This window comes from Lepisosteus platostomus, chromosome 8 (assembly GCF_059453375.1).
Source record: "Lepisosteus platostomus isolate fLepPlt1 chromosome 8, fLepPlt1.hap1, whole genome shotgun sequence".
Lineage (NCBI taxonomy): Eukaryota > Metazoa > Chordata > Actinopteri > Semionotiformes > Lepisosteidae > Lepisosteus > Lepisosteus platostomus.
Genome location: NC_142618.1, coordinates 13,296,112 through 13,314,300, shown reverse-complemented (window position 1 = coordinate 13,314,300; position 18,189 = coordinate 13,296,112). Strand labels below are relative to the sequence as shown.

Genomic DNA, 18,189 nt, shown 5'->3' with positions numbered 1-18,189 from the left:
TCACCATTGATGGATGCATTTCATACCGCAATAAAAGTCAAATGTAGACAGTAACTTGTAAAACCTACAATTTGCATCACAAAATAGATTAGATTTTCAGGTCTGCGCAGCATCATATTCTGCGATTCCGAACGAGGCGACAAAACCTCCTGTGAAGTGATGCGTCCTTATTACATTGTAAACAAGCAGGCTTGTGAATACATCTCTTTAAATCCAATAGAAATATTGCCCTTGATTTCAAGATGGTTTTGTCGACAAATACTGCTTACTCGTTAACTCTGTATACAGATCACTTTGGAACATTTCTGCGGTGAAATGTCTGCTGCACAACCTGTACTTATTTGCTCGTACGTCACATTACACTAGTCATTACAGGGACTAGTGAGCAGGAAGGGCCGCATCACATCACAATTCGTGGGAACTCAAATGTGAATTTGTGACAACGTGGCAGCTTACAGTACTTGCACCAAGTTCACAATTTTGTGTTTAATTGGAAATGTGTCCATTTTTTCTATAACGTCAATGAATTTAATTTGTTATCAAGATTTAATAACCGGTTTCAGAAACTGGGACTGCAGTTCCCCTTTAACTAAGTGTTTTGTTTTGTATTCAGATCTGGTGGTGACTGTTATTATCTGCATCCATGCGTTCACTGACCGGGGGTCTGTGTTTTTTTTGCCAGATGCTATCTTGTGTGTGGAACGCACAGTGCTGCAGCTCGAGCCTCTGCCCCTTCTTGGGAGTGTTGATGGCACGGTGAGCCCAGGTCAACTGCCTGAACCAGTGAAACTGGATGAACTGGATCTGACAACTAAAGCCAACTCTCTGTGTGTGGTGAAAGGTTGGTCTGCGTTAGCACTGCAGGAATGACTATCTCCCCCCCCCACGCACATGAACACCAAAACGTCTCATTTCTATTTTTTTTCCCACATAGAAACCCGACTGTTATTCTGGCTGTGGCTTTTTTGTACTCATTGGTTTGCGAGGGATCTGCTTGCAGTCCCTGAAAAAAAGCCCATTGTCTTTCCTTGAGGTTACTCATTCCACAGTTTTCCCAAGCAACTTTTCTCTTCCTCCCACCCCTCCTTCTTCTCCCCCAGAGCCTTTTCTCCAGGCTCATCTGGCTCTGCACAGGGGGCAATGCCTTGCTTTTTGCACAGTGCAAGTGTTCCCTGAGCCACAGTCTGATGTGGTGATGCTGAAGAATTGAAGCTTGTTTGTACAGGAGTAGTATTATTGCCTCCGATTGACAGGACAATGGCAGACAGACATTCTAGAACTGAATATGTCACTTTCTGCTGAATTAATATGTGTTTTAGCCAATATTAATTGCTTTCAAAATTAATTGTTGGAACTACCCGTAAAAACCCTTCAAAGTACTTTATAAATTATCGTCTTTGTCTTGACGAACTAATCTAAAGCAGCAGATTTTCCTTCAGGATGCAATGGTGAAGCATGCTTACTTAGGACAGGAAGTAAACTCTGCACACTATAATAGGCAGCTTTACTGGGGAAAGTGTAAGTATTGGGACAGAGAAGTGAAATATGTCATTTTTGCTACAGTATGTACTATTTAAATTTGTATTTCAGCTCAAAAGATGAATATGAAGCAATTTCAGGTCAGCAGAAGTATTGGGTTCGAACTAACTTGAAGTAAATTAAGATAGTATATTATATACAATACAATATACAATACAATATTTGGTCTCATACACTTTACTTGCAGCGACTGCTTCACATCTGCGACCCTTCAACACCTCCAGGCTCTTGATACCGTATGTTCCTTTGAGGTGCTTCTCCAGGCCTTAACTGCTGCCACTTTCAGATATTGGTTGCGTCTGGAGGTTTGTGACTTTAGTATCCGCTTCAAAAAGAAAAAGCAGCTCGATAGAATTCAAATCAAGAGGTTTATTTGGCCAGTTCAAGAGTTGCCACTTCTTCCCGCTGACCTCCTCGGGTAAGTGTACACCGTGTTTTGGGTCATCATCTTGCTGCAGGGAGGATCGCCGCCCATTGAGTTTGGAGGCATTTTTTGGGGAACTGGGGCAGACAAGATGTTTCTCTACACTTTCTACTTCATTCTGCAGCTATCATGATTTTCAGCAATTAAAAACAGCGAGTGTGGTCCAAGGACAGCCATGCATGCCCAAGCCATGACGCTGTCCCCACCACGCTTCACACAGGGGTGGTTGTGCCTGACATCATTAGGATCACTCCTCTCTTTTCTCCACACTTCGATAAAGCTTTGTCTTCATCTCATTTGTCCATTAATTTGTGCGGCTCATATTTGTGTTTGTACGAATCTGGCCTCTCTGTTTTTAGTGCTGATGAGAGGTTTGCATCTTGCAGTGTAGCTTTCATAATTCTCCTTTTGAAGTCTTTTGCACATAACGGATTGGGATACTTCTACTCCTGCACTCTGCATATGGTCTACAATAGCTGAATATTATTTTAGGGTTTCTTTCAAAGCACTGGTGGATTTTCTTGGATGACTCGGTCTCTGCAAATTGTTTAATTCTCCAGTAATTTTTTCTTTTTCGGGAAATTCCTTATTATTGATTTTGAGAGGCGCAGTCTCTCTGCAGTGGTTCTAATCGGAATTTGCTCTCAACCTTACAATTGTTTTTTTTTTGCTTCTTCATCGTAGGCAACTCTCTAATTTTCATCTTGGTATGCCTTCTTACTCAAGAGTCAGGCCCAAAATGTGAACTCCCATGGCTGGAACCAAGGCAGTACATTCACAGACAGCTCTTTTGTGTTTTCACTGTTAATATAACATGGGACACCTGAGCAGTTGGAAACACCTTTCAGCCATTTTCCCCAATTCTTAGGCTCCCTTGCAAAGGGGGATTGAACAAACATTGTTCTAGCATGGCCAAACGTGTGTGTGTTTTAATACCTAAAAATAAAACCTGAAATTCTGTACTTTTGCCTCATATTAATCTCTTAATCTGTAATACCAATTTCACACAATTTCACTTCACTGTCCAATTAATTACACTTTTCACTGTAGTTGCATTTTGACATTCAACTGGTAAGTAATACTGTATATCCCAAAATGGACCAAGTAGAACAGTACCAGCTTGATTTAATGTTATATATACTGTATATATGCACATTTATTCAGAATAGGGGGGTGTTAGTAATCATTGAATTCCTACACTCAAAAAATGTATTTGAACAATAAAGAATTGTATTGTTGACAATTGAGGTACTTCATATGGGTTTCTTATTATTTGTGACTTTTTTATCATATTAAACAAGTTTTATCTTTTGGTATTTCTGTTTCAGTTCAGGGAAAATGTCTTGAGAGAACAGTGTCCTTGACTTGAAAAAATGGACTTGTGTTTGAATGAAACATTGTATTGATTGATGTCAACGTGATACAAACAAAAACTCTACCAGCAAAACAAGAATCTTTCTGATTTCACCCTACTTTTACTCACCCTTACAGAAGAATTTCTCTGTTTTTCTAATTCATTTTTACAGGAGTTGTGATGGCGGTTGATGAGAGCACAGCCTATTCTTGGCCTGCGTGCAGTTGGTGTGGAAATGAAAAGTTAAAACCATCTGATATGGAACAGTAAGAAGAATATTTTTTTAAACAAAATTTCAGCAACTGAAGACTAATGTATGTTCATTGTTTTTCTGTAGTTTCCAATGTTTCTATAAATTATTTTTGGGTTTTTTTCAAAAGCTTTGCTGTTATAATAAAAAGGCGGTCCTGTCCTTTGTCTTGGAGGTCCAAAAAGTTTTGATTCCAGCTCAGCTCTTTATTTAATTGATGCCTCAACTAAATTAAACTGTTGCTTGATCAGAACAATTGCAAGGTCTCTTTCTCCTCAAAAGCTCAGAGGTTTGTGCTACTGATGAAACACATTTTCACAGTTTGTGTAAGAGCTGAACACAATCAAACAGTTCAAATTCAGCCTATTGCTAATTCATTTAGGGGTTTGAAAGTGTACCTGAGAGCCTGGCAGGAACAAAAACCTGTAGTTATGTGGGTCTCTGGGAATCCCTGATTTAGAATGACACTTGTCACACCAGGACAGGGCTTGACACCAGCCAGCTATCCAGACACAAGTCTGTTTATCCTGTGAGCTCCACAGTGCCCTGCAAGAGAGCAGCATTCTGCTCTCAATGTTAACCATCCCGTAACCTCCGAAGGAACAATCGGAGTCATCCGTTTCTCTATAAGGATGGACTGTTGCTGAAATGTGAATATACAGTACTAGCATTATTTAACAACAACTGACTGATGCCAGACTCAGATAGTAGGAACTTTTTTCTCATACAGTACATCATATCGTCATTGGAGTTTAAATGTACTATATTGCCTTCCATCTAACGTGCTTGCTGAAGTGAAGCTCACATCTTATTTGAAAAAATGTAAAATATTTCTTAAATATGCAGGCTGTTAAAATTACAAATGCTTAAATAAACTCTTTTTCATGAGTCCATCTGAAGGTTTCAGTTATGTATTTCAAAATAATAAAAATAAAAACTTTTGCGACAATTTCACGTTTTTTTACATTTGATTAGTGTCTTTATTTAGAACATTTGAATCAAACATATAATGTTATCAATATTTTTTATTTGAAAATGCAAAACTGATTTTATATTGGATAATGTTTTTGTTTTAATCAAAAGCGGATGCTGTGTTTCACTTTGGTCAGTTGAAACAGAGTGTTAACCCCATTTTTAGTTCCAGGAAATGGTTCTTTTTGCACTTACAGTGTGTGATCTTGTGACCCATCATTTTCCCACCGAATAAATAAACAAGTAAAAAAGATATCAAATAGTAATCATTTCAGAGTGCTGCTCGGAATTCTCTAATTTAAAATGAATTGTTGTCAGAGAGAACTTGGTGAATACCAGCACATTTCCAGGTAGCGAAAATAGAGATTAATTCCTCTACAACATAACGAAAAGACAAATTAAAGATCACGTTACTACTGTCTGGCTGTGGTAAATTTGACTTTACAAGTGAGCTATTCCAAAGGTGACGTTATTAAAGCCTTATTTTAATATCACAGAATTCCGTCAAAATGTAAATTGGTCATTTTGTTAGTTGTTCCTGGATAAATTTGAGTTAATCACAGGATGTGCAAAAAATTGTGCTTTTACTAAACCCAGGCTTTTGGGAATTTGGGCTTATGGAATTAAAAAAAATATGTGGGTTTTGCACTCTAGGATACGAGCTGGATGTTGTGTCTTTCTGATGAATTAATGTAAGTAATCATTCCGTTTGTATTTTCTCAGGCAAACAGTTTACTGTGATCTTTGTCGAACCACAGTGGAGAGACCTGCCATGAGAATGCACCTTGAAGTCTTCCTACACTGTGCTTCACACAGCCAGTGCACCGTAAAAATTAAGGTAAAAAAAAAAAGTTCTTGTGCATATTCCAGCGTCCGAGGTAAAGAAATATTGGTCAAGAGCTGAAGGGTCTTGCTTAATTATTAATTTTAGCCATCAGGTTTAAGTGCAGATGTATTAAGAAATCATGCTGCTTTATTGTTCTCTTAATTTAAAAAATGAAGATGTGTTTCTTGAAATGTTATAGATAAAAGCAGAGTTGAATCTGTGTTGAAAACTAGAAAGAAAGAAGTAAAAATGCAAAGTTGTTGTCAGAATGCCCTGAAGCTGAAACGTTTAATTACAGAAACAAAAACCAGTGGATGACTGGTTTCTGTGACCCCAGTGACATTTCTTTAATGGGTTTCTAAAATGTGGCTTAGTTATTGCATTCCATTGTTTAGACAGATAGGATTTTAGAAAATTCCACAAAACTGCATGTTATAATACTCAGATAAGTGGACATTAAGACTTTCCTAAATTATAATTTAACTTAATTTATCATTTAAAAATAATAATTTTTAATAATATAATGAAACATTTTATTACATCTGACAAATCATTTTGAGCATTTAATCATTTTAAATTTACATTTACAATTGCTAAACTAATTTAACATTGTACAGATGATGGTCTATGCATATTAATCAATATTTCCTTTACTGATGTGCATTCAGTCTTTGCATGTAGAATGACATGCTATGAATTAAAAGTTTACGATTGTAAATGTTTTTCAAATAGTGAAAAGTTTACAAATGTTTTGATTGTTATAAGTGTATACTACCTTTGTTTTGTTTAAGTCTTGGGGGTCCACAGAGCTGTTGTTTTGTGTTTCAGCCAAGTTCTCAGTGACACAATTGAACCTTTAATTCATAATATTAATGATGATTAATCTGAACTAATCATTGAAGTAAAATAAAATTCCAAACCTTTGAGTAGCAAAAATCAACCCCCAAATATTTTAAACAAGCAGCTTGTTAATTCAATTAAGGTGATAAAGCTGATAAAGCTGGGAGTTGTGTAGTCCTTCGGGATCAGGATTGGCAAGCCCTGTTCTAAGTGATTAAATCGCAAGTGTTTAATGCTGTATACCCATGCTTACTGTTTTCAGTTTAGGATTAACCTTATAGAGTTAGCATAATGCTCAGTGTCTAGAAATTCTGGTGCCTTGTAGCAACCCCACATTTACAGGACAGTTTCGCTACAGACCAACTTTTGTTACGAGACCAATCTTGCACAGGAGAGAGCAGTGGGAAAAGAGCAAAATACTTTTTTCAATTCCTTCTGGAATTTTATCTTTAATGTAATTAAAAAATAAAGCACATTTTGCACTACAGCAGAAACTTTTGAAAGCTGTCCTGCACATCCATTAACCTGATCACTGGGACAGTTTGATTTCAGTCAACTGTTTTCCTTGCAAATGTGGAATTAAGAAAGATACATTTATTTGTAGTATGGTATGTGTTGCATTAATGGATCTTGGATTTTATGCTATCTTTGCATAGGAAGTATCACCTTTAATAGCATTTATAATGGGAATTTGCATGCACTGTTCTTGACATCTGCACTGAGTTTTCTGAGCAATCTCTGTAAGCAGATACACTGTTTATAAGAGCCAGTTCAAAGAAAATTACCTTAGTTTCTCAAATTATGTTGCACTAGCAATCAAGGGCGACTTGTGTTCTGCGGGTGCTCCACTTTGTGTGTACTTTTAATGAGTATTTGTGTATAAGAAATCAAACCACTCTACATGAGCCCTGCAAAGCTGTCCAGCAGTGTTTCAAACTGAACTAGAAGAGGGGAGATGCATTTAACACTGTGAATAGGAGGCCCTTCCTTCTAGAAAGAGCTATTGGAGTCTGAACGAGGTACCCAGGAATCCTGCAAGAAAGAGCTGGACTTGCTACTTGCTACTATTATCAAATGAGCTAAACGGAGAGGATACCATCCCTTCATTATAAGTTCTCTTGTGTCCTAAGTGTGTACATTTTTAAATGTTTGATTTTATAAATGTCTTTAATTGGTAACACTTGCAATTCATTGTAGACAGTGAAAAGAATGGCGTGGTAAATTGCGAAGAATTCTTTAGAAACTTTGTGTCATATATCTTCACAAACTCGCGGCATTAAGTGTAAGTCCTACAATAGTAGTGGTGCTTGTACTATATCAGTATATCTGTTTGTTTTCATCTGTGGCCGCTTGGTCAGAATTCCATGTTCCAGTATGATGATAACCCCAGAAGCGTTCAGTAATTGTGTACTGGATTTTTAGTTTTATCTATCTAAGATGGTTTTCAAAAAAATGTTGTAAATGAAGATTTGGATTGGGAGAATAAATACATTCTGTATTTGGAGGTGTTGAATTTGCACACTGCTGCTTTTTGAGGTGCAAAAACCTGAAAAAGTGCAGAGCATTAGGGAAAGTACAGTAGGCTACTTTTAGGAGAACTTTATTAACGTAATGTGAAGTGATAACCAAAACTGTAGAAAAAAAGTAACTTTACCTTAAAAGAAGTTCCTCTGTCAGTATTCTGACAGAGCTGTTGAACAGTAGTGTGATATCTCATCTGAAATCTCATCTCAAGATGAAAATATTTTTCTAAGCTAAAATCTGCTGTCAGTACGCTTACTGCTTTGCTGCAGTGTGTTCTTTGAACTGGTTCTAGTTTTAGTTTGGTATACATTTTGATTTTGAATACCTTTGCATTGTGTGGGTTTTCAGAATGCCACAAATGTTCACCCCTCCAATAGTTAACACTGTCTTCTTAGTAAGGTTGAGCTGCACATCAAAGCTGTAGACAGGAAGGATCTCAACCGTTAATCGGCGAGTATTTAGCAATTAATAAGAATTCAGTTGTATTGTTTTTATTTAGCAGTAGAATTTATCCTATATTGGGCTGATAAAATGATTATGGTGCCTTTGGACTGGATCTTAAGTGTATTTCTATGGTAGAAATAAATACACTCTGGAATAAGCTTGAAAGCATATTGTAAGTCAGATGAACAAATTATTATTAAACACTTGACTACAGTAAATGGGGAGGGATAACTAGCATTAAAGCAGACTGTTATTTTAACAGTTTGAAATGTAATCTTGAATCAAAGCGGAAACAGTTGTACTGCTTTGACTTTGTGGAAGTAACGTGTGTGAGAATACAACACAGTTGATGTGCGTTGTACACAGATGCACATATGAATACAGCAAGGAGTAGGTTAGGTTCAAAATAAAAGCTTGCTGTTATAAATGTGCTTATTTTTTTTATTGTATTCCTTTTAATTCATCAGTGTTGATTTATTCACTTTAAGTTTTGCTGCATACAGATACTGTATGTCATAATGACTTGATTCTCTTGTAAACACCCATACATATATAAGTCCCATGTTACTTGGGTACTGGTTTAATAGCAAAAGTTCATCTAAACGTCTAGCTAGGGATTGGGTCTCAAATGCCTGGTTTAGAAATCTGTAATCCACTCACACCCGCTTTAAGCATACAGAAGCATTTCCTATTCTCTGTCCTAATTGAATTCCCTTTTTTGGCTTCCAATTGTAAGTGGAAGAATCTACATTAACATCCACATACAGTACCTTTTGTGTGTAGCTTCATGCACCTTAGAAATCCCATGCTATATGTATAGTGCTTGTTCACACAATCTTTTGAAATCACTTAGCATTTAACAATGGTAAGTTTGATTTGTCAAGTTTCTACTCAATCTCCTAGGACCTTGTCTTAGTCTTTTTGTAATTTCTTTTGTGCTTGGTCGGTTTCTCCCTAATTTTTTGTCATGTGAAAATATAACTAACCTGGTAATGAAAGAGCAGTGTGCCTAAAACAGATCCCTGTGGCATACCACTGCTTCAGTCTGCTCAATTCTACGTTGCACCCTTAAAATGATTTATTCTTTCCTGTTTGTTAACTAGTTGTAAGTTCTTGTGCAGACATTACTTTGGTTCCCTGTTGTTTTACATTTGAGAATCAACCCCTTATGAGAGACCTTATGAAAAGCTTACTGGAAATTGAAATGTACCATTTAAATTGCTGTTTGTACAAAGACTTTTTGCATAATAAACAAGACCTGTACCTTCCAAAGCCATGTTTCCTGATTCTTAAAGATGCTGTTGTTTTCTGAGTATTCATCTAGTTAAACTCTAGAGTTCAGCTCATCTAGTTGAGCTCTAGGTAAGATTACAGAATACAGATTACATTTTGCAGATGTGAGACTCATTAGACTTTAGTTTGCTGTTGTTTTTCGTTTCCAGTTTTATGAATTGGTGCAACTTCTAGATTCTCCAATCTATGAGTATCAGCACCTCTTCTAAGTGAGTTTAAGTATACTAGCTTTGAATAGCTGTGAGTAACATTCCTCATTTCCTTTACATTTGAAAATCAAAGATGATTGTAAGGTTCATATAACGTTTTAAGATTTGAAAATACCATGAGGCTTTGTTGATTTCTTTTTTTTACCATCATAGCCCCTGTAGACCTTCAGTGTTAATGTTAAAATTGACCAATACTGCCCTGCTGAACCTTATTTTATAATGCAAAGCCCTCCATTAAGTATTCATAGATCATGTTTATTATGGTCCTATACTCTTGTAGTATTGAACAAATGTTTGGTATTATTTTTTAAATTTAAGCTCTCTCCTCCTGTGGGTTTTTGATTTAACATGCCAAAAACAAAGTGTTTGAGACGATATAAACTGCGCATACCCAGTTGCTCTCTGAGCTTAGGCGATACACAGGCAGCCAGGCAGTTTCTGTCTCTGAAGTATTCTGTTCGCCATTCCCAACCCATCCCAACTTATAAAATAGATCAATAAAATGTCTTTAGCGTCTTTGTTTTAGCAAGGAAATCTGGAGTCTGCTCTTTAAGTAAATGCTGGTAATTTGCTGAAGTGTAATTTCTGGATTATTTGAACTTGGAATTCAGTTTTATTTTTTTTATTGAGTTATTCTGGTGACTCCATGGTAGAAACACCAAGGTACTGTATTGTATATGATAAACAGCATATTATTCAGCTAAAGTAAGCTTCCATTCTCTCTCTGTGTGATCTTTTTCTCAGCTTCTGCAAAAAACGATCGAATCCCTACTGAGGTCGGCTGATAGTGACAGCGAGGTAAGAGTGCCCATCAAACAGGCCTGGACTTTTAAGCAGGTCTTTGGTTTAAGGTTATTGTTTACAACTAGAACAAGTTATTGGCTCTGAAAAATTAAAAAGTATTTTTTTAAATGGTTGAACGGAAGGTTTAACTAAAATCGAAGTTACAAAGTTTTAAACAGTATATGCTCCCTATTAAAAGCCCTTACTTTATCTTTAAATCGTGGTAAAACTGATGTAAGCATCTTGAGTGTTTTTAATATACTGTAGACCCCAATGTTTCTTCCATAATGTTAAATTGTATTATGCTATAAAATCAGAACACTTTAACAAATATTTACTGTGGCTCCTACGGACAGTGATACTTTGCTGCATGTAGGGTTAGCACACATGCTATTGTTTACCTGTGATATGTAAGATTAATGTTTTTAACCCTACAAATTTCAGAAACAGTTGGAAAGGGCTGCAACACTGATTTCGTTTATGTGAATGTTTTCCAGGTACCGCAGTGATAATCTGTCTAACCAACATAGAATTGATAGATTTAACAGGGATTTCACAGCACTTTGCTCCAGTATGCTCCTGATTTGCAGGACGATTATCAGATTCATGTCAAAGTAGACCCCATGTACATTTAGACATGTTTTGTTCTTCATTTTAGCATTTTGGGGATTTAAAGAGAGTTCTGTTTTGCAAGAGAAAAAGTGAAGCATCTTTTGGCCTGGATCAACATGCTAAGTGGTAACATTATTGTGTTCTGTATTGAAAATAATAGGAAAAGGGCTGTTTATGACAACTGATAAGTGATTGTTATTGAATTGGCCAGCTTTAGCAGACCAATCCAACGTATTTAAAATGTACACTAGATATACAGTGCCTATAGAAAGTCTATACATCCTTACCAAAGTAACACATTTTTGTGGCCTAACAGTCTGAAATCAAGACACAATATATCAGAATGTATTTTACCTTTATTTACACACTGTAAACTGAAACACAAATGCTCGAACATTGTAGTTTAGAGAGCCATAAGGAGTTCTGTGTCTTTTCATTTCATTGTGCTTTATGAATGTGTCGTGTAGGTGTATTGTAGTGGTTAAGAAATGAAGAATGACTGTAGGTAGAAGTAATTTTAAGTGTTCGAGCTATGAGAAGCATTCTAACACAGGTCTCTCCTGCTCTCACAGGAGCGTAGAGGAAGCCTTGCTTTGTAATGCCATGACTAGAATTCTTCAGAGATGTTGATTTTGTTTGTTTTTACCTCACAAAGTGAATTGAGAGATGAGCTGTGTGGACTTAACTCTCAGATATAGCTGTGTTACTCTAATCACTGGAACATTTTCCCCAGTTATCAGTGGTAGACTTCTCTTCTATGGTTACTGTGATAAGAAATATTGGCAGATATAAGGTGAAACTTATCTGATTAACCGTAACAATAATTAATCCACAAAGATTTCAGTTTTGTTAATCTTTACTATGAGTTGCTGACTTTAATCTTTCCCATAATTATGTCTAAATCTGAGCAAGAACATTGACTCATGTGCTTGAATGGAGTTTATATCAAGAGAAGACTCACTGTGTGTATGCAAGTGTGTTTTATAAAAATAATATTTATGGACTTTAAGTAGTGATTGATTGCTTTTGGTATCAAGTTAATTCATTGATAATTAATGACAGACCATGATATACAGAGGTGTCCTTGAGTGTTGCAGCATAAGTACTAAATTGCCTCATTATAGAGAGGGATGATTAGCCGCAGGTGATGTGGCCATTGAACCTCTTAAACGTCAACCCTTGGGAAAATCAAAAAAACTAAAACACATAGGAATCCATATGTCAGACTCATGGAAAAAAAGAATGCCTTTGTGCTTTCGGTATGATGGAAGATAGACTAAGTCACCTCAGATGGCTTTTGTTTGCGGCTTTTCTCATGGATGACATTCACCTGCTGACCCCAGGTTGACTTCTGAACCCTCTTGATGAGAAATGCTAATCAGGCTTAGTAGATTTACCTCTGTCGTGTCTGTGCACCTGCTACAGAAAGATGATAATTTTCCTGGTAATTACTTCGTAAGTTAGCTGCAGGCCTCATGAGTACTTTTCTTTACTCACACTTGAAAATGGATGCTGATCAGTGCTTCATTCAGCGAGCTGTGCTCATCTGCCATGTGAAAAATAATGCACATTGTTCTTTAGATCCATGAACAAGAGCATTCACCTCCCTGAGGTAATGATTCCAAAAGATTGATTGCCTGTTAAAGTTATGATTTAATATATATTGAACAGGATATTAATTGCGTATTTGCAGTATATGCTGAATTGTAATTTCCTTTGCAACATGCCAGTGTTAGGCTTACATAGTTAGGCTTCAATAATATGCTTACAAGTATGAAAATTAGATGTAATTGAAAAGATTAAAACACCAGCATCTGTGGCTTCTTCAGAGATCTTCTAAAGCTGGTGGATAATGTTAATAGCTCACAACTTGGCTGTTGATAATTAACTTTGAAGAGCTTGTATATGAGATAGCAGAAATAAACTGCATGGCAGTATTGGCACCATCAGTCTTTCCTTGGAACAGTGTGTTCAATGATCTTAGCTTAATAAATGCTAATATTCTATGTATAGATCAATGAAAATGGTAAATTTTATTGATTCCTTTTTCACCTTATTGAGTAGCAAATGTAGCTGTTCATTTAAAATGTGCATATTAGTTCAAACAAAATATAAATAATGAGCTACCACATCCCTATACTTAAACATTAACTCCTACAAGCAGCAATTTTAAGCCAATATGTGTGCTATCTGAATCTCCTTGCATAACGAAGACCTGGGACTTTCCAAAGGCTGTGCGCGTTGCTGTGAGGGTTTTAACTGGGCCCTGTGGTGTTGTTCCAGGGCTACAAGGTGGAGAGTGTGCTGGGGAAGGAGTTGGGCCCCCTCACTGGTTACGTTCGTATTGTCACAAAGAAACCGGCTGCCTGGATTGGACTGGAAGAAATTCGTTTCTGCGGAAGTGTGACAGAAAACCTGTGCTGAACCAAAGGCAGAACGTCTCAGAAGCTCAGAAATACCCTCCTATGGCTCCTAAGACTACCTCAGTGTTCATGTTTGGTCATTAAGTTTGTTTGCCAGTTTGATGGCACTTGGGTTTATAAAATATAAATGTAGCTTCGCAGGTGGTCCTGAAATAAAACCCATGCAGGGTAAGCCACTGGATAAATTGAAGCTCTGCAGGTAAAAACATCCTGCTGTCTAGATGAGCACCGACCTCGCTCATATTCAGCCCCAGGAGAGGAGACATCAGCCCCGCTCATGGCTGTGCAGCGCAAAATGATCTTCAGATCACAGGCCCGCCAGACCAAGTTCCAGCTTGATTCCATGTTATGTGTTCGGACACTTAACTACTAACCCAAACATGTTGGTGGTTTCCTTTATTGTTAAGTTCTTATTAACTCCCACTAGATGAAATATTTGAAGTGCAATTGATAAACTTACATTCAATTAAGGGTGCAGTATATTGTGTCAGAGTTTAATCTGGAACGAAATTGGGGTTCAGATGTTGGCGGTTAAGGGGACCTGAATTGGAAAGCCCTGATGTAGTGCAATTTCGAATAGTTGTAAATAACTTTTTTTTTATATTCCATGAGAATTGTATTTCTTTAAAACATGGTTTGTAGCTTCAGCAAACAGTAGTTTAAATAAAACATGTTTGTGTCTCTTCATGTTTGGTGTGTTTTAATTAAATGAATTAAACCTGGTTTTATAGCAGTAAACTCATAGGAACAACCTGTTAGCACAATTTGTTCATAACCTGCTGGCACAAGATGTGCCAGCAGATATATCACCCTTCAACTCACACCTGGCAACCTACTGAACCTCAGCAGGTGTGAATCTGGTCAGTACCTACTGTAGATGGGAAAAACTAAGGTTGCTGAACAGATGTTAATGGGGCCAGCAGGGGGCACTCACTCTGCAGTCTGTGTGGATCCTAATGCCCAGTGTAGTGTCGACACTATACTGTAAAAGGGCACCGTCGTTCGAATGAGACCTATAAACTGAGGTCATGATTCTGTGTGATCATTAAAAATCCCAGGGTGTTTCTCGGAAAAAGTAGGGGTGTTACCCTGGTGTCCTGGACAAATTTCCCATTGGCCTTTACCAGTCATGGCCTCCTAATAATCCCCATCTCTGAACTGGCTCTGTTCTCCTCCCCCGATAGCTGATGTGTAGTGAAAGTATGGTGCACTATGGCTGCTGTCACATCATCCAGGTGGGGCTGCACACTGGTAGTGGAGGGGCGTCCCCATTACCTGTAAAGTGCTTTGAGTGGAGGGTCCAGAAGGACATTATTCATTATTCCTCCTCTTCTCCGGTCTGTTTTCTACAGATCAAAGAATGCCAATGTGCAGGCAGCAAGAATTTTGGAGCTGGGATTTGTCATTGGGTTTCATCTGGCAGCTGCTAGTTGTCAGTGTGTCTGCCAGCATCATGCGCTGAGTCTGTTCTTGGAGAATCTGTGGAGAGTAGGTCCATAACCCCTGAAAGAAATGCTCAGCTCACAAATTCAGCTCTCCTGTGAGCACTTTGAATGTTTACATCGTTCACAAAAATAAGCATCACTGTTAGTTTATTCTGACCATTAAACATCCATAATTTTAAGACTTGATAATATGCTAGCACTTTACTAAGAAATCTCCATATTATTCTCTTTATTGCTTTCCATCTTTATAGCATTTTGAATGATTTGCTGGCTCTGTGGAGAGAAATGTGAGTCTTGAAGTCAATAATGTTTAACTTAAATACTTAAACCACCCAGCTGGGTATTCTGTGCAAGACTACTGTATGTGTAGTTGAATGCTTCTCCTTATTTGCAATGCACAGCAATGTGTAAACATTAATTTTGCTGTTTGTGGGTCTGTTGAATTGCATTTTGAGGTTTGGTTGTAGACGACTGAATGAATATTAAAGGTTACCCTAAAACTACACTGCAGTTTGTATACATTTTTCATAGTATGTACTTGCGAGAGGTATTGAATGCTCTACGAGAATTCCAAATCATAATTTTAATGCCATTTTAAACAGCATAATACAGTAACAATAACCCTGTTATCAAAGTAACATGGGATTGAATTGTATTGTTCAGTTGAAGTGGAAGTATTGTTTATTCCAGTTCTTCCAATGTACAGTACCCGGTTCTTTCAGAGTTTTAAACATGATTATTACCATCTGAGTCCTTGCACATGCTTCACAGCTTTTAAGTACCATTATTTTACTGAGGCCAACATTTCAGATCATACTTAATACTTTAGACAAGTAGCCTAACAGCATCACATTTTTATATCCATTGTCTTCTAATCCATGAAGCTGTAAACTCCAGAAGTAATTTTTGAGAAAGTGTTTGAGGAAGATATCTGAAGTATTCATCCCTTCTCCCCTTTTCTCAGAAATGAAACTGTACCTTAGCTTCTGACTAAGGATAGTTTACAAGCCACTCATTCTTCTCTCATTAGTGTCAGGGCAACATTCATTCTTAAGAATTTTACACACTCCATCTCTAAACTGTACTTCTGCTAATTCAGAGTAAGAACCTCGGCTCACACAGCTTGCTGCAGAGACCTTATGACCTTTTGTTCTCTCGTATTTACAACCGAGAACAACTCTGTTGGTTTTTACTGGCGAGGGCAGTCATTAACTCAGCTGTCACTTATTACCGCTCGCCCTAGTGGCACCACGCCCACAAGTCACCCATTCTTAATCCAGGAGTTGTTTCAAAAAGATTTTATTTTAAAAAATCCAAAATTATTTACAAGCTTTATATATATATATATAAAAAAATCAAACATGCTCAGGCTTTTTTTTTTGTATGCCAACAATACAAAGTTTGGAATTATAAAAATGTACCGTAACTGTAGAACTATTTTAATACATTTAAATGTATATAAAAACGTAAAATAACTTAATATAGAAAATAGTTCAGCTTCTTTATAAAAGGGACTATGGCAGTTTTATCACATTTCTGTATTTGAATTAAGATAGAAACATTCTGTAACCCTTTTTAACCCTTTAGATATATAGCTGGTTTGGTTTATCTGCTTACAGTACAGTTTTGCTACAGCTGGTTCGTTCAAATTCCTTTGCAGTCTCTTTGAGGTATCAGGTCTTTTTTTTTTTAAAACAGTCCGTTAAACATTTTATCAAGTTTGTTCTTGTCACCGACACTCGGCACTCGTGGAGCCCACGAAGGAGGAACTGGGAAGGTGCTTGAAGAAATTCCGGAGGCTGCTCAGCTCTCGGGTGAGCTGCTCGATGGTTTTGTGCAAGCGTTCATTCTCCGCGCCCAGCTCGATCATCTTCTGCTGCATTTCCAAATTGCGCTGCTTCGCTTTGTCCCGGCTCTTCCGCACGGCGATGTTATTCCTCTCCCGCCTCTGGCGGTACTCCGGGCTGTACCTGTCCACAGCCTTTTTCCCCTTGTCCTTGCCGCTCTTTCGGGAGCCGGGGTGGACCGACGAGGGCTCCGGAGTGGTCGGCGGCGTGGGCTGCCCCGTGTGCAGGCTCACGGCGGTCTGCGCGCAGGTCTCGATCTGCGAGGGCAGGGACGAGGACATGTCGCTGTCACTCCAGTCCGACTCCTGTTTGATGGGGGCGCTGAACACCCTCTTCTGGAAGCTGCCATCCTGCTTGTCCACGAAGTCCTTCTGGCTGCCCACGCCGGCGGCAGGGGAGGCGGAGGAGGAGGAGGAGGAGACGTGCAGGTTGCCGGGCGCAGCGTTAGCGTGCAGGTAGTTGAAGTCCGCTTTCTCCTGCTTCACGCTGCTGTTGAAGAGGTCCGCGAAGAGCTCGTCGTTGTACAGCTCCAGGTTTGGCACGGAGGGCATGGAGTCGATGTAGGAGCTGAAGTCGATGGCACTCTCGTCGTCGTACATGGCCGGAGCGGTGCTGAGCTCCGCCAGGCTGCTCTCCTCGCCGCGGCCGGGCTTGCAGATCCCCTGAGCGGCGCTAACCTTACTGTCGTAGAAGTTGGCAGGCTCCATTGCCCAGTTCATTGGGCATGGTGGCGAGACGCACTGAGAATCCAGGCTGTATATCACACTCATGAACGTAGTTTTAACCTCGCTCTCTTGTCTGGACTTAAGTCGAGCGCTGACCTGTCTTTTTCTGGTTTGTTTTGCAACAAGTCCTCGCAAAATGGAAAGGTGCGCTCAATAAAAAAAAAAACCCCAACAAAGTCGTGCACTGACAAAAAAGTCACGCAATAAATGATCTACTTTGTTAACCCCCCCACCCCCTTTTTTAATTATAAGGGGGTTACACCTGTGCAGAAAACTGTCCAGGAAAAAGTTTTCCTCCTTGCTCAGCTGTAAGCAGTCCGTTCGGCGCCCTGCTTGCAGGCGGCGTGGGGTTTTAATTTCCAAGGTCAGAATCGCGCAGTCAGTCACAGGAGCGAGCGAGCCACGACCGACCAGCACTCTGCAGCACTTGTCACTTGTCTGAAACTTTCCAAGTGCGCACACAGTGTTTATCTGTCTCCCTGCCTGACGTCACGGCCTCACCTCCCCCCCCGAGGGAGCCGGCAGTGACCAGTTCCTATTTGAGGAGAGCGGGGTGGGCTCGCTCCTCCCCCCTGCCGGGGCAGCGCGGGGTCCGGCGCCGCTTCTCGCACTCCGGCGCTCGCTTCACGGCGAGCGGCTGGCTCGTTGTGGGGGTAGCCTCCTTTTTAACCTCCCCGAA

At 38.9% G+C, this 18,189-nt stretch overlaps 2 protein-coding genes across 5 annotated transcripts in view; one reads left to right on the top strand and one right to left on the bottom strand.

Moving 5' to 3' along the window:
* Nucleotides 1–15,441, top strand: part of spidr (scaffold protein involved in DNA repair) — a 119,804-nt gene extending 104,363 nt beyond the window's left edge. For 2 of the 4 annotated variants that reach the window (XM_088642478.1, XM_088642477.1), the window contains exons 16-20: nucleotides 683–841; nucleotides 3,490–3,583; nucleotides 5,263–5,377; nucleotides 10,420–10,473; nucleotides 13,354–15,441. In XM_088642478.1, coding sequence (XP_088498604.1) covers nucleotides 683–841; nucleotides 3,490–3,583; nucleotides 5,263–5,377; nucleotides 10,420–10,473; nucleotides 13,354–13,494 — 563 coding nt within the window. In that variant the 3' untranslated portion in view covers nucleotides 13,495–15,441. Of the gene's footprint in view, nucleotides 1–682; nucleotides 842–3,489; nucleotides 3,632–5,262; nucleotides 5,378–10,419; nucleotides 10,474–13,353 lie in introns of those variants that run through there. The other 2 variants (XM_088642479.1, XM_088642480.1) reach the window with 2 other exon arrangements.
* Nucleotides 15,442–16,221: 780 nt separating this feature from the next.
* On the bottom strand, nucleotides 16,222–17,970 carry cebpd (CCAAT enhancer binding protein delta). Its single transcript, XM_088642481.1, has one exon. It carries the CDS (start codon nucleotides 17,553–17,555, stop codon nucleotides 16,668–16,670), a length of 888 nt encoding a protein of 295 aa, XP_088498607.1. The 5' UTR covers nucleotides 17,556–17,970; the 3' UTR covers nucleotides 16,222–16,667.
* Between the last annotated feature and the right edge of the window lie 219 nt (nucleotides 17,971–18,189).